This window comes from Daphnia magna, linkage group LG10 (assembly GCF_020631705.1).
Source record: "Daphnia magna isolate NIES linkage group LG10, ASM2063170v1.1, whole genome shotgun sequence".
NCBI lineage: Eukaryota > Metazoa > Arthropoda > Branchiopoda > Diplostraca > Daphniidae > Daphnia > Daphnia magna.
Window position 1 is genome coordinate 6,199,744 of NC_059191.1, and position 12,750 is coordinate 6,212,493.

Here is a 12,750-nt window from a genome sequence, read left to right on the forward strand (position 1 = left end):
TTATACGACCGCTGCACCAAGTGGTCGTATAAGTGGACCGGCACTGTATATTGATATTTTGTTGTCCTTTGTATATTTGTTGATCACTTAAATTTTCTACTCACAGACACTGCTCCAAGAACAAGAAATATTCGTCAACCACCAACACCTTTGAGTACAAATCAAGGTAATCAGAGTTGAAAGAAGCTCACCGATTTTTGAGCGCACAAAACGAGCGGCTCGCGCTCTCCGCTCATCATTTGAAAAAAAAAGCGAGCCGCTCGCAAAAGCTCTTTTTCCGCTCTTCAAAATTTTGTTGCTGGACGTTCACTGAAAATTTTTTTGTTGTTATGAAAATGTTTCTCATATTCATATTCCATTTTAACACGAGTATTATAATTGAATACATGTAGTAGGGGAGAACGGGGTCAAACTGGACAAAAAATTTCTTTCCTCTTTATTTAGATTTCTATGTTCTTTTTCTAATATTTATTTTTAGTTAATGGTGCAGCACCTTCTTGGGTAACTCCACAATTTTTTTGTAATTTTTAAGTCTTAAAATAAACGAGTTATAAGGATTTTAATGAAGTCGGTTTTTTTAAGTTTTTATTTAAACGGCGGGGCGAAACTGGACAGTGACGGTGTGAGATTGGACACTGCCAGTTTTCCTCATAAGGAGACATAAAATAAATTTTAAAAAAATATGGGTAGACTGCTTATTCAATATTTTATTCATTCATATTGAAATATTTGCAATAGAAATGAAAAATAGAGAGTTATGTCATTTTTACGAAATAGGGGGCTGAAATGGACAATTTGTAGGCGGGTAGAGTAAAATGGGAGGGCTTAACAGAGTATCGAGTATCGATTTGTCAAACGGGCATATATGGCTTCTCCACAAGCACCTCCCACTCCAATATCGAAGTTGTCCGATATGACCCCAAAACTGTGTGTCAAAAATGACCCAACCCGGTGCTATTTAGTATTTCGTTAATAACTTAACACTGGAAAGGCATTAAAATTTAAGTTTTTTATCAATCATTAAAGAAATGAATTGGCTATTTCACATATCATTATTTTATTCATTTGTAGTGTTTTTCACTTTAAAAATGCTTACAGTAATAGGGAAGAATATTACATCAAACAGGGCCATTTTTTTTATTCTGCGATAACAAGAACAATAATGATTCGATTTTAATCAATATTTTTTCTACAACGTTAAACATTGCAGTCTATACAAAAATTAAAAAAAAAAAAAAATTCCATAACATGTAGCACTTAGGGTCTTTGTCCAATATGACCCGTGTCCAAGTTGACCCCGTTCTCCCCTACTTCACATTTTTGAGTTTCAGTTAAAGTTTTTTTTTTCAGAATGGATGAGTACGATAGAAAACAACTTACTCTTATGTGCCTCTTGGCATTGTATCCAGAATTGTCGGTAATAGTCAGAAGTTCAATCTCGTCTTTTTTATTAAACTTTGTCTTTGTCTTGTGACATATGAGGCATTTAACTGAAAAGCCTTTGCCATCTTTTTTGTCGTACATGAATTGGAAGTAGTTGGATGGCAACTTAATTCTGGATTCATTCCAGCTTGTTGGTTTTTTTCCCCCAGTGTTTCCATTTTCAACTTCAACATGAGAAGAGGAATTTACACTAAGGAGAATTGAAAAATAGACAAATGAATTAGATACGACCATACAGGGAAAGGGAATCAGGGATACAGGCCAAAAAGGATACATACAGCCAGTCAGCCACACAACATTGAAAACATTACATTGATTCACTATGAAAATAACTGTTTTCTACTTACGAGGAATTTGCATGATTTGATTCTGATTCTGATTCAGAGCCATCAGAGGCTGATAGCGTGATTTGGTCAGCCATGCCTTGACTTACATTTGCACTTGCCATTTCCATTGCTTTAGATTTAGAAGTCAGCCTCCTGTTGTCTGCTTTGGAATTGACCAATTGCACTTGGTGAGAATATTGGTTGATAGATGGCGCCACGGTCACGAGCTTCCGCTCGTGACTCGTCCAGTCCCGCTCTAGCTCGCGATTTTTAAAATAGAGCGGCTCTAGCTCGCCACTCACCGAAAAACGCGAGCGCGCTCGCATTCCGCTCTAGCTCAGAGCGCGCTCGTTTCAACTCTGAAGGTAATGAACATAAGTATTTGATGTAAATAAAATTTGCTGATTATCACATGTTACTTCTCTGTTCCAGCGAGAAAACATTTAGTTTAATTATTCGCCACTTGGCAGAGTTTTAGCTTTAAATCAAATTCTCCTTCCCGTTGTTTTCGTCTGCTAGTTAATGAATGTGCAAAACCACGCGAGTGACACTTCTCTTTTTGTTACCTCTGAACATAATTCTACTCTGTGTGTGTTCTAACTTCTGTCAATCAGGTATGCTAATGTGAAACTTATGTATGTAACTCTTTCTAAACTAGCTTTGTGTTCCCTTATTCAGTTTTATATTGATTTGGCCTGTCTATCAGTCTATGCCTGATCTGTCCAGTGAGTGTTTGGTTATCCAACTCATTTGGTAATTATTCCGTTCTTATATTATTGCAAGTTTACTTTATACTCATGTTTTCCTTGGACACGTTTGTCTTCTCTCTAGTGCAGAATTCATTATAAATAGAATTCGTCAATATTTATTAAATATATCCATTTTTAACAAAGGTGTAAAAGTTGCTGCACTAGAAAGAAGACAAACGTGTTTAATATAATGAAATAGGCAATGTTGCGAAAGGCGCAAATTTCAAAAAATTTTGACTTTCAATCACAAATTTAACATATAAATAATTGCCTAATCTAGATGAATTAGGTATTTTAGGATAGGGAATTAAATTAAGCTTAAATTAAATCAATTTCTGGACACATTGATTGGTAATTTTATAGATAACGAACGAAAAACCCCAATTTTTACTATACCCCCGAGAGGCGAGGGGCCTCCTATACTAGCGAACCTGGCGGGGAATCTTGGGACCCTTTACTGAACACCCGCCGTTTCTTCCAAGAGACTGGGATAGCACGAGAATGTACCTTTCCTATTATATCGTGGGCTACCAATGAGTGAAAGTGACATTCTAGCATGCCCATTGGTATATATCACTTAGACAAAAAAGTGTCACAATGAGGCCATCTACCAGGGACTAAATTCAAACATTGAGTTGAACAATCCATCAAACATATTAAACCAATTAGAAAGAAATACTTACTGAAATATCAATAGCAATTAGTGAAATATAACATGCCAATTGCTACATCACTTGTTAGAGTTTTAGACAAGTGTCACGATCAAGTAAAAATGTAGGTAAAATGCAATAGCCGTCGCTAGATGGGGTTTTTAGCACTGACAGGGCAATAGCCCTCTATGGCTATTGCCCTGTCGAACCGGCATGGCAATAGGTCTGACCCGCTTGCACTGACTAAAAAGGTCGGGCAAGAAAGTGCAGTTTTCGAGTGACCTCGGACGGTGCCGGAGTGCCACTGGAACGTACAAATTCGATGCACCGAAAAAGTGGATTGCACTAAGATTACCACTCGAACAACTTTTTCTCGGGGCAATTGCACCAGTGCAGAAAAGTGCAGCCATCCGAAATCGACATTAATTGATTACGATTTAGATAGAAGTACAGACCCCACGCTACCTAGCTCGCATACGATAGAACTAAATGGCCATTCAACAGCTGATGTGTCTTTTTATGAGCAAGTTACCCACATAACACAAGGCAGTCCGTCGGATGTCCGACAGATGTCGGGGTCGGATGTTGAGTACATCTTTTTGATATCCTCCGGACAGCCCGATATCCGATTTGGATGTCCTACGGATGTATTTTTTTTTTGGTTTTGACCGCCCTAAACAGCGCCGTCAGACATTCTAAGGATATCCGAACGGGCTTTCATTTGGCTTTAAATATGACATGTATTGGACATCTATTCATGAAAAAACATTAGGCTATACCAGGATTCGAACTCGGGTCTCCCGCATCACAGTCGAATCTTATTCCACTGTGCCAATCTACAGATATATTATGTATCATTTTCGAACAATACAATCGAATTGTTGTAAAACACTTGAGCTTTTTCGATAACAAATCACATACAGGATTTTTAAGAAGTCAAGATGATGTCGAACTTAGGTTAAACCAGAGGTGTATAAATTGAAATTAAACAATTTATGCTAAATATTTTTTGAATTTTAAACTTCAGCATGATTTATTAAGTTTAAAGTAGTTTTTTATTATTTGAAATTATAATCCTATCATAAGTATACTTGCTTTTAATATTATTAGATGCCGAATAATATTTATTTTCTGCGAGTTAATTTTCAATGGCTTGGTTCCCGTAAGCTAAACGAAAAGCTTGTGCAAACAAACTCACGACTTTCATATATTTTATTCATTTTTTGTAATAAATTTTAAAATAAACCATCCGGCAAATAGATCATTACTCCTTTATTTTTTCAATTTGTCATTTTAAATGCTGGACTTCAAATAAAAATACGATCAAGGGAAAAATTTGAACACGGTTAAGTTTTCCCCCTCTCAAGAAATTTTGACAATTAATAATGAAACTTAGTGATCGGCCCCAATTAGTTCTAATCAAGTTAACCGCCCCGCACCGATAAAGTGCATTCGGGGTTGAAATGAGGTGCCACTTTTTCAACCGGGGCGGTGCGGGGAAAAATTTGAGGTTAACCCGTTGCCCCGAAGCAATAAAAAAAAAATGCCGTTCTTTCGGTTTCAGAGTAAAAATCGGGGCAAGCGGGTAGAACGAGCTATTATCGGGGGTTGTTATCGGATAGATCGGGTCAATCGATAATGTTTTTTGCATTGATGAATCGATTGATTGCAATCCAATTGATTGCAAACCCCAATTGAATTCGGGGAGAAGAATTTTCCACCCTGAGCCAAGCCTCCTTGGCCCGAAATGAGAAACCCGATTTGCAAAAAAGCGCCCCGATTGGCTCGAGGCCGATCCTTAAATGAAACAATTGAAAATCTTTTTGGCTGTTGGAAGGAGGTCCGTAGAATATAATTTTCGCACATCCATTGCACTTCCAAGGTGACTAGCCGACGGACATCCCTGGAACTACCCATTGAGTACATAGATATCTAACGGATGTTCGGCCATGATTCGGACATCCGACGGCAGAAATGTGCTATATGGGTAACCTGGCTGAGGCTTCTGTTGGATGTAATGGTATATGCATCTTATCGACGTTAACTGATAACTGTTCCCACAAAAAAAAAAAATTTTACGATCTAGTTGCAGATTCTGCCATAGATGCACTTGCATTTCAATCTTTACAAAAGAATGTGAAACTTCCATCTAACTCTTGGAACTGGAATTATAACGGCAAAACCGCTGCCTGCATGACATGGTTGGATGCCGATGATGGAAATGTTGTGATAAAGACACTAAGAGTTCTATCAACAGCTAGGACGCTAGGTTGTCCTTCCACGTTGGGGGTAAACTAATTTCACTGCCGAATGGCAAACGTAGCTATCGCAGCTATGACGAACTAAGTGGTTTTATCAAAACCCTCGACCGCCAGAATGTGTGCAAAGGAATCGCGAATTCTTTGGTAAAGAACGTTATGGAAAAATTCGCTATTTCAAGGGAAGGCGATGGCGATGTTTCTCGGTCGTCACGCTGTAGCTCTTTATCAAATGCGAACAGTGAGCTTTGCACTGCATGTTCGAAGGCGCTGAGGTACATCGGGAAGAGAACTAGAGAAGCGTCATTAACAAAAATAGTGATCTCAAAGAGGAAGCTGGCTGTGAAGAATAAAAAAATTAGGCGAATGAAGTCACGAGAAGTGGTTTGTAAAATATGCTGAATTGTTATATGTTATATAACATTTTTTCATCGATACGTTTCTTTACTTTCAGGTTTTTGCATCGGAACTGCAATTAACGCAAAACAAGTGCAGTTACTTTCGCCATCTCCACTCTTTCCGAATTTCGGCAACCATGAAATAATGTTCTATTGATTCGAGATCGTTACACGTACAGATTTTGCATGAGTTACGTTTTTTCTCAAACACTTGATGCAATCACCCACTCCGTCTTACCTGATGTTGAAAATTGGTTTGTACGGACAAGTATCATGTATTAATCCTTTCCTTCTCTGGCAAAGAAAAAGCTTACAAAATACGGGAACTACTGATCAACTATGCATGCTACTCTGCGCAAGTGCCAAATGTTGGAAAGCCCTTCACGAGAAACAGATGTGGTCATTAGAAAGTTGGCTTTGGATTAACCATGAGCTTGAAATGCACGCCCAGAATTTTGCGGAAATAGCGAAGAAAATCAATAAGCGGATTAGAAGACAAGAATACTCTAGCATTAATTTTGTTGATCAATTAAAAACAGCAATTCTTTCATAGCGAAATGGCTGAAAGAAAGGGACGTTTTTGTAGACTGTAGTCCGTGGCTTACATAAGAAAATTGCAGCATCATCTGGTATACCGTGCTGAATGTTGAAAGAGAAATCAAATTGACAACTTTCACTTCAAAGAAAATGTAAATTCCAAAAATTACAGCTGCGATAAAGAGGAAAAGCCTTGCAATACGTGGATATGTTTTACTTTATGCAAAAACATGTTCCATCGCCAACATTTTTCAATCGAGTTGATTGATGTGTAGGGACCTACTCGTTATAGATTATCTTGTGGACATTGGCCCACGGTGAAAGAAACACCAGGAAAGTGGTTTTCTACGTCGTACGTGTTTTGAACTCGAAGTGAAAACGAAAGTGTAACGCTCGCCCGAGACGAAGACACTCCATCGACGAAGGTTGAGAAGAAAGCGCCGAACTCGATTTTCATCGTTCTTTGGTTCTTCACAGAGTGGGTCAAGGACTTTGAGGGAAATGAGCCGGTCCATCTTAGTTTTAATATTATATTTTCCCTCATTTCTCTCTTTAGTTGAGAAATGGAAATTAAAGAAAGCCAGGCTAGGGTAGCCTACTCGTGGGATTTTTGAAATTAAAGAACGCCAATGGATATTTTAATTTGATGTTATGGTAATAAACAAGGTATGCTCGGCAAGAAAGGTAAACGTATCCAATTTTCATTTTTAAGGGAAAAAAATATATAAAAAGTTGACCGCTATGCTTGGAGGAACAAAACTTTCTCTTTCGAGACTTTCGATCGCTTGGGCTTATTGACTATACGCAAAAAGAATTATGTTTTCGATATAGAAAACTGCTGTCTAACCCCTTTTCTTGTACATTCCTGTTTTCTTTCTTTTCCTTCCTCCTCATTTCGCATTGTTGCCTTTTTAAATCATTTCTATATAAAGAGGTATCAAGCGAAAACACCTACTACATGTACGTGTTACTTATTAAATGAAAACCATCATTCGCATTGTGTTTCCAGTTGGTAGCCATCGAGTGAAAATGTTTTTGTTTTTTTCTTCGTTTCCGATTCACTGCCAACGAGAGCGAAAGCCTGCCAGTGGATAACACACTATTTCCTCATCACGTGCTTCCCATATATACTACCTTTTCGCTTTCAGTCTCTCTCCCTTTCTTACGCTGTGAGCCTGGCCCCGATCTATAAAAGAGGCCAGCCCTGCCAAGTGAACACAACAGTCTCACGCGTCCAACAGTCCAAGCCGCTCCGTTTTCTTTTCCTTTCATTTGAGAGCTTTACACGCACAGGTAATATTTTAATATAATTGTATAGCCATTACGTAAGACAAACCAATTATTTATTTATTTTTTAAATTCTCTTGTGGAAACTGGAAACAAAAAGTGAGCGGTTCAAGATGTTTGTCGTCTACCTTGTTGCTGCTGTTTTGATTGCTCAAGTGCAATCGGCCGCCCTTCCTGAATCGGAAGCTGTGCCTATTGAGACAGTGGTCAGTAAACGAATATGAACAAATGAAATTGAATTCAAATAAATGTTACACATTTTTGTGTTTAGATTATCGAAACTAAGGAGAACAAGGAAGCAAAGGCATCAGTGGACACTGTCGATTTCGCACTACTCGAATACACAGAGAAAGATCACGAAAAAGATATCGACTCGTACCTAGACACTGCCGTCCAGGCTGATAAATTCGGATGCGGATCAAGGTTGATTACTTACCGCATATTTACAATAGCATTTTATATTACCATGTCTATTTGCATACAGGCTGATTTGTGAGCTCCATCGACGAGCTGAAAGCGAATTGCTGCCGGAAGAAGTGCTTTTGCGATCAATGTTCGAGTAAGTGATTGATTTCAAAATTTATTTCCGCGCTAAAGTAACCAAAAATGACTTGATGTATAAAGTGGCAAGCCTTTGGCTGTTTCGTCTGACGGACCCAAGGTCGCCAAAGGTCGTGGAGTCTTCCAGTACGCGGCGTTCATCGGCTCAACAGCTAAGAATTCCGAAACTTGCAGCCGAGCTTTCTCCCGATGCCCGTTCGACTCTGACACGATCCTCATTGTCTTCAGGGCCATCGGAAGCTCACCAGCTCTCAAGTCGCTCTCACATCCTTTCCCCAGTCACAAACTCCAACCACCCAAGGAAATTGCCTCATCTTAAACGTTACCTCTTATAATATAACAAGCTGCTATACGGCCAGTTTTCAGCAGTTTTTACCCTATCCATTTTACTCATCAATCACTCATTATACCAACCAAGAGTTTTATAATTTTTTCGTCCCCAAGTCGCCCATTAAATGTTGCTGACCTAAACAAATACAAATTTTATATTGTAGATAGCTTTCGAATTATTAATTGTGTATTCCTCAACACAAAAGCCAGTCTTTGTGATCCACCGGGCGGCATTCAAACGGACAAGTTACGATATGATCGGCAATATCTTTTCGGACGAGGTCCAATCCGGTGAAATTGTGACCGATCCGGCGTGTAGGGAACGGAAAACTAGGCACAACATGGGCTAATTTGAGAAACCAATGATTGCAAAAGTAAGCATCGTGAGCCATCTGTAAATAGAACAAGGTGATTGGATCATTTTTTTTTCCTATTTTTTTTTTTTTAGAAAAGATAAATTTCTTTTCGTGAAAATTCATTACCACATCAAAGGTGGCAAATGGCCAGACGAAGAAATCCAATCGACTCTGATCTGTTTGATAATCGTCGTTCTGGCTGGTCCAGATCATGGCTTGACCCAGCCGCCGGATGAGCTCTCGTCGCTGGACATTCTTGGCACCCCAAAGTCCAGCTAACATGAATCCTCCGTGACTGGGATGATCCCTCATGACGTGGAACGTGAAATTCGACTGAAGCCATTGTTTGACAGCCGCTACTTCACGCGGGATGATTTCACTGTCGACATCACGTGACATGAAACGATCCACCATTGGATCGAGCATCACCAGAAACCTCCACATGCGAGGATTGAGTCGCTGAATAAGAGTTGACGTAATTTCTTTCGTGCGGATGGTGTCCACGTGACAGAGATCGACATTGTGCGGATACCCACCGCTGCAACGCAATGGGCACAGGTATTTGAGCTCGTCATCCAGTGACAGGTTGTGATACACACGCATGATCCAGCCGGGGTAATAGTGTTTGATGCGGATAGCTTTAGCTTCGAGGGAAGAAAAGTAACGTCTCCGGACTTGTTCGTCTTGATCTGGCTGACCGAACAATGTGTAACTGACCACTGATTGGTTGAATCCTCGCCTGTCAGCCTCCACACTGCAAGTCGATTGATGGATTTGCCTGGCATTTGTTGATCCGGTGAGTTCGTCACAACGACATCCGATTTTCTCCGGATATTCTTCGACAGACAAATGCTGATGTTGTTGGTACAATTCTATCATTACCTGTCGAGATCCGTAAAAAATTACTAGAGCCGACACGAAGAGGAAGCAGCTAGCCAATGTCCAGTAATACTTGGTCTTGTTCCTCAACATTTTGAAGCTGCTGGTATGTGCCCAGCACATTCTTCTATATCTTTTACGATGAGCACAAGAACAAATATTTGGATGAGACGTACCTCATCGGTGGTTGAAACGTGAACTGAATTTCCCAGCGGAAAAACTTTGACAGCTCCTGTTCTATAGAGTACCTTGAACCCGCTTGTACTTGCACTGCCTTTAAAAAGGATAAAAAAAAGACTGCAGTGGCAAGGAAATAGCCGAAGGCGTTTGTTCCGCACTGGCAATTATGCCGTATTATATATATATATATATTTTTTCTCCCCATTTTGGACTAGAGTGGAGAATAGGGGATCTGATTACGAGTAATCAATGCCACCTGTTCACGATAGGACTACCTTGAAAACTGCAGAAACTGTTTGTTTTCTAATACACCAGATGGCGTGGCATTTCGTGAGTTGCGGGACAAGGTGTTACGTCACCGTCGTAACGTCTTTCCCTTTTGATTCTATCCCGCCCGAAAGACACGACTTGTTTGTCCTCCCCTTCTTATTGTTTCAACTTGTTCAATCGTGCGTGAAAAAAGGACATCCTTGTAACTCAATGTATCCGTGAAGCGGTGCTAATTTCACAATTTCACGCACTTGGTTATTTTTCTGGAACTGATGAATAGTTGAATGACAAAAAATAAATGGCTACCATTATTATTGCCTTCTAAAAGAAGGGGAATTTTAGCCGCCCTATTTTTAAATGAAAAAAAAAAAACAACTATATTTTCACGAATCGCTTGGCTGATTATACAATTTAACTAGGAGCTGCTGAAGCTTTTCGTTTTGCAACACTTTTACACAACGTCGCCTTTGTAACTTGTTTTCACTCGAAATCCCGAAATCTCAGAGAAATTAAAGAAATTATATAGTAAGTGTGTAAGAAATCTCAATAGATTATAGTTGGCTAATCGTTTAATACCGTTGTGATTGCTACACGGGCTAGAAATCAATTTCGGAACACCCAAATAAGAATGTGTCGTGAGCACCATATTTGGGAAAGAACAAAATGATATCACGGTCATCAATCAGAACTACGCCCACTATTGTAACAGGAAACATTTCAGATATTTGAATGGACTTCTTCTAGCTCGGTTTTCGGAACCCGCGCGTTTTTGTTCCGCAAGAATTTTAACCTGTTCGATACATCGACCACATGCAAATGAATCGGAAAGGGTTCTTAGCTACTCTCCGCACTCCGCCGCACTCATTTAGACCTAATACATACAGTATATACACAATTTACGACATGTTGTAAATTAATCCAGGTTAATTATGCCTATAAAAAAGTAATTATTTATTCTGTTCTTTGATGTTACTAAACATTTGATGTTCTAAACAAGTCTTGACTATATATTTTTGGAGATGTGCGGTTAGTCATATCGTGTTTCGTGAGAATCATACTTACATGCATGGCATATTATACGTATAATAATGTCATGCAGTAAACTTGTTGGGTTTCACGATAGGTTTCCCCCGCTTCGTCCTATGACGGCAATAACAACAAAACGAAATTTCGCAACAAAACAAACCGACCCTGAAATTATAATCCAATTATGAGCATCATATACAAGAAGGACGAGGATATATTTATGGGTATGGCTAATGCTTTGGTTAAGCCTAAAGAACAAAATTCTGCACGTTTGGCAAAGCCCCATTAGATTGTTTTCCTTCCGGGATTCTTGGGCGTTGCGATGACATCCAATGAAAAACGAGGGCCACACATTTCTGTTGTCCGATGGTGCAGAAATGATTACCCATACACGGGTATTTATAATAAAAGTGTTTATTTTCAAATGCATCACAGAGAACGACGTATAGAACTTTACAATCAAACCACATCGTATAAAGTCTTCTGTTATTGTCGAATAAATGTGGTTAATGAAAAGAATGTGGAAATCGTTTTTGGCCGCAAACAACTGATATAGTTGTTCATATGTTCTCTGTAATACGTATATGTACAAGGAAGTGATAAAACGCATCATAAACAGCCGCTGTTGGGTGTATGGATGCGTGTTTTCCACCATTCTAATGAGGATTGGGGTTCCGCCCTTTCCTAATAAACGCCGGCGGAAAATTACAAAATACCGGGAATCCTGTGGGTTTTCTGGAGGAGGAAACCTCAAGAAGCTGTCGCAATTCTCCGATCATGAAAGGAACAACAACAAAAAAAAATAATAATAGAAAAAGAAGAACGAAAATTTTATGGTTGTTTCGAATCAGTAAACCCAGCTATAAAATCCTTTTTCTTTTCACTTTTATTTATTTTGTCATTGTTTTACTTCTTTTTTGGGTAGTATTTCTGAAAATATATGCTCACTTTATTTTTGTACGGCAACAAGGTAAACAGCGTATACAGTATATACAAAGATACTTTCAAAACGGACACGAAAACAAGGGATTCCACAGCCGAATTATACGAGCCATTTGTTTGTATACCTTCACGAGTTATTGCCCAGCAATGCACCTTGGTGTGGCCAGCTTTTTTTTTTTTTTTTTTTTTTAAGAAAACCTTAAGACTACAATAACTCAAGGAATGAGAACATTGTTTTTCTTCATTTAAAAAACAAAAATAATAAACGGAAAGAAAAATGAAACGAGGTCCTGTGACACGAAATTATTGAAAGTGTTAGGCAATTTCCTTTCTCTTCGTTCGACGTAGCATGTATACTGTATAACATTATCGTCGCGGGCATGAAACGAAATTCGATCGTGACGAGTTCGATGTAATAAAACGTGTACAACAATCGATGTGTGGCTGATTAGCCTGTAGATATGAATGCAAATGGGGCTACCATATTGCATTATGATGGTTGTTATATTAGTGTGTTTCACTTTTGACGAGGATTTCTTTTTATTCTCTGTAGAATTG

The 12,750-nt window shown here is 38.9% G+C and overlaps 3 protein-coding genes and 1 long non-coding RNA gene across 5 annotated transcripts; 2 read left to right on the plus strand and 2 right to left on the minus strand.

The window, feature by feature from the left end:
• Positions 1–1,251: 1,251 nt before the first annotated feature.
• On the minus strand, positions 1,252–2,110 carry LOC116936169. Its single transcript, XM_045179698.1, has 3 exons — positions 1,791–2,110; positions 1,381–1,633; positions 1,252–1,310 (listed from the first exon to the last, which is right to left on the minus strand). Exons 1-3 carry the CDS (start codon positions 2,093–2,095, stop codon positions 1,308–1,310), a joined length of 561 nt encoding a protein of 186 aa, XP_045035633.1. The 5' UTR covers positions 2,096–2,110; the 3' UTR covers positions 1,252–1,307.
• A 165-nt stretch (positions 2,111–2,275) lies between these two features.
• Positions 2,276–3,563, plus strand: LOC116936168. Its single transcript, XR_004401621.2, has 3 exons — positions 2,276–2,383; positions 2,448–2,522; positions 2,882–3,563. It is a non-coding gene; the product is annotated as an uncharacterized LOC116936168 (long non-coding RNA).
• Positions 3,564–7,496: 3,933 nt separating this feature from the next.
• On the plus strand, positions 7,497–8,702 carry LOC116932404. The gene is made up of 5 exons (XM_032940198.2): positions 7,497–7,654; positions 7,749–7,854; positions 7,920–8,071; positions 8,133–8,207; positions 8,273–8,702. The coding sequence occupies exons 2-5, from the start codon at positions 7,762–7,764 to the stop codon at positions 8,526–8,528; spliced, it is 576 nt and encodes a 191-aa protein (XP_032796089.1). The 5' UTR covers positions 7,497–7,654; positions 7,749–7,761; the 3' UTR covers positions 8,529–8,702.
• A 6-nt stretch (positions 8,703–8,708) lies between these two features.
• LOC116932403 lies at positions 8,709–10,538 on the minus strand. Of its 2 annotated transcripts, XM_032940196.2 has the most exons (3): positions 9,951–10,538; positions 9,022–9,777; positions 8,709–8,931 (listed from the first exon to the last, which is right to left on the minus strand). In XM_032940196.2, the coding sequence occupies exons 2-3, from the start codon at positions 9,772–9,774 to the stop codon at positions 8,734–8,736; spliced, it is 951 nt and encodes a 316-aa protein (XP_032796087.2). In that variant the 5' UTR covers positions 9,775–9,777; positions 9,951–10,538; the 3' UTR covers positions 8,709–8,733. The 2 variants fall into 2 exon arrangements, with proteins under 2 accessions (XP_032796087.2, XP_032796086.2); XM_032940195.2 differs by having other exon boundaries at positions 9,022–10,537.
• Positions 10,539–12,750: the final 2,212 nt, after the last annotated feature.

Excerpts from the sequence above, each read along its gene's own strand:
- LOC116932404 (XM_032940198.2), top strand. The coding sequence starts at position 7,762 with ATGTTTGTCGTCTACCTTGTTGCTGCTGTTTTGATTGCTCAAGTGCAA. Across the intron at positions 8,072-8,132 it reads AAATTCGGATGCGGATCAAG|GCTGATTTGTGAGCTCCATC; the intron begins GTTGATTACTTA and ends ATTTGCATACAG. Across the intron at positions 8,208-8,272 it reads CTTTTGCGATCAATGTTCGA|TGGCAAGCCTTTGGCTGTTT; the intron begins GTAAGTGATTGA and ends TGATGTATAAAG.
- LOC116932403 (XM_032940195.2), bottom strand. The coding sequence starts at position 9,897 with ATGTGCTGGGCACATACCAGCAGCTTCAAAATGTTGAGGAACAAGACC. Across the intron at positions 8,932-9,021 it reads CATTTGCCACCTTTGATGTG|ATGGCTCACGATGCTTACTT; the intron begins GTAATGAATTTT and ends TTCTATTTACAG.
- LOC116936169 (XM_045179698.1), bottom strand. The coding sequence starts at position 2,095 with ATGCGAGCGCGCTCGCGTTTTTCGGTGAGTGGCGAGCTAGAGCCGCTC. Across the intron at positions 1,634-1,790 it reads TCAAATCATGCAAATTCCTC|TGTAAATTCCTCTTCTCATG; the intron begins GTAAGTAGAAAA and ends AATTCTCCTTAG.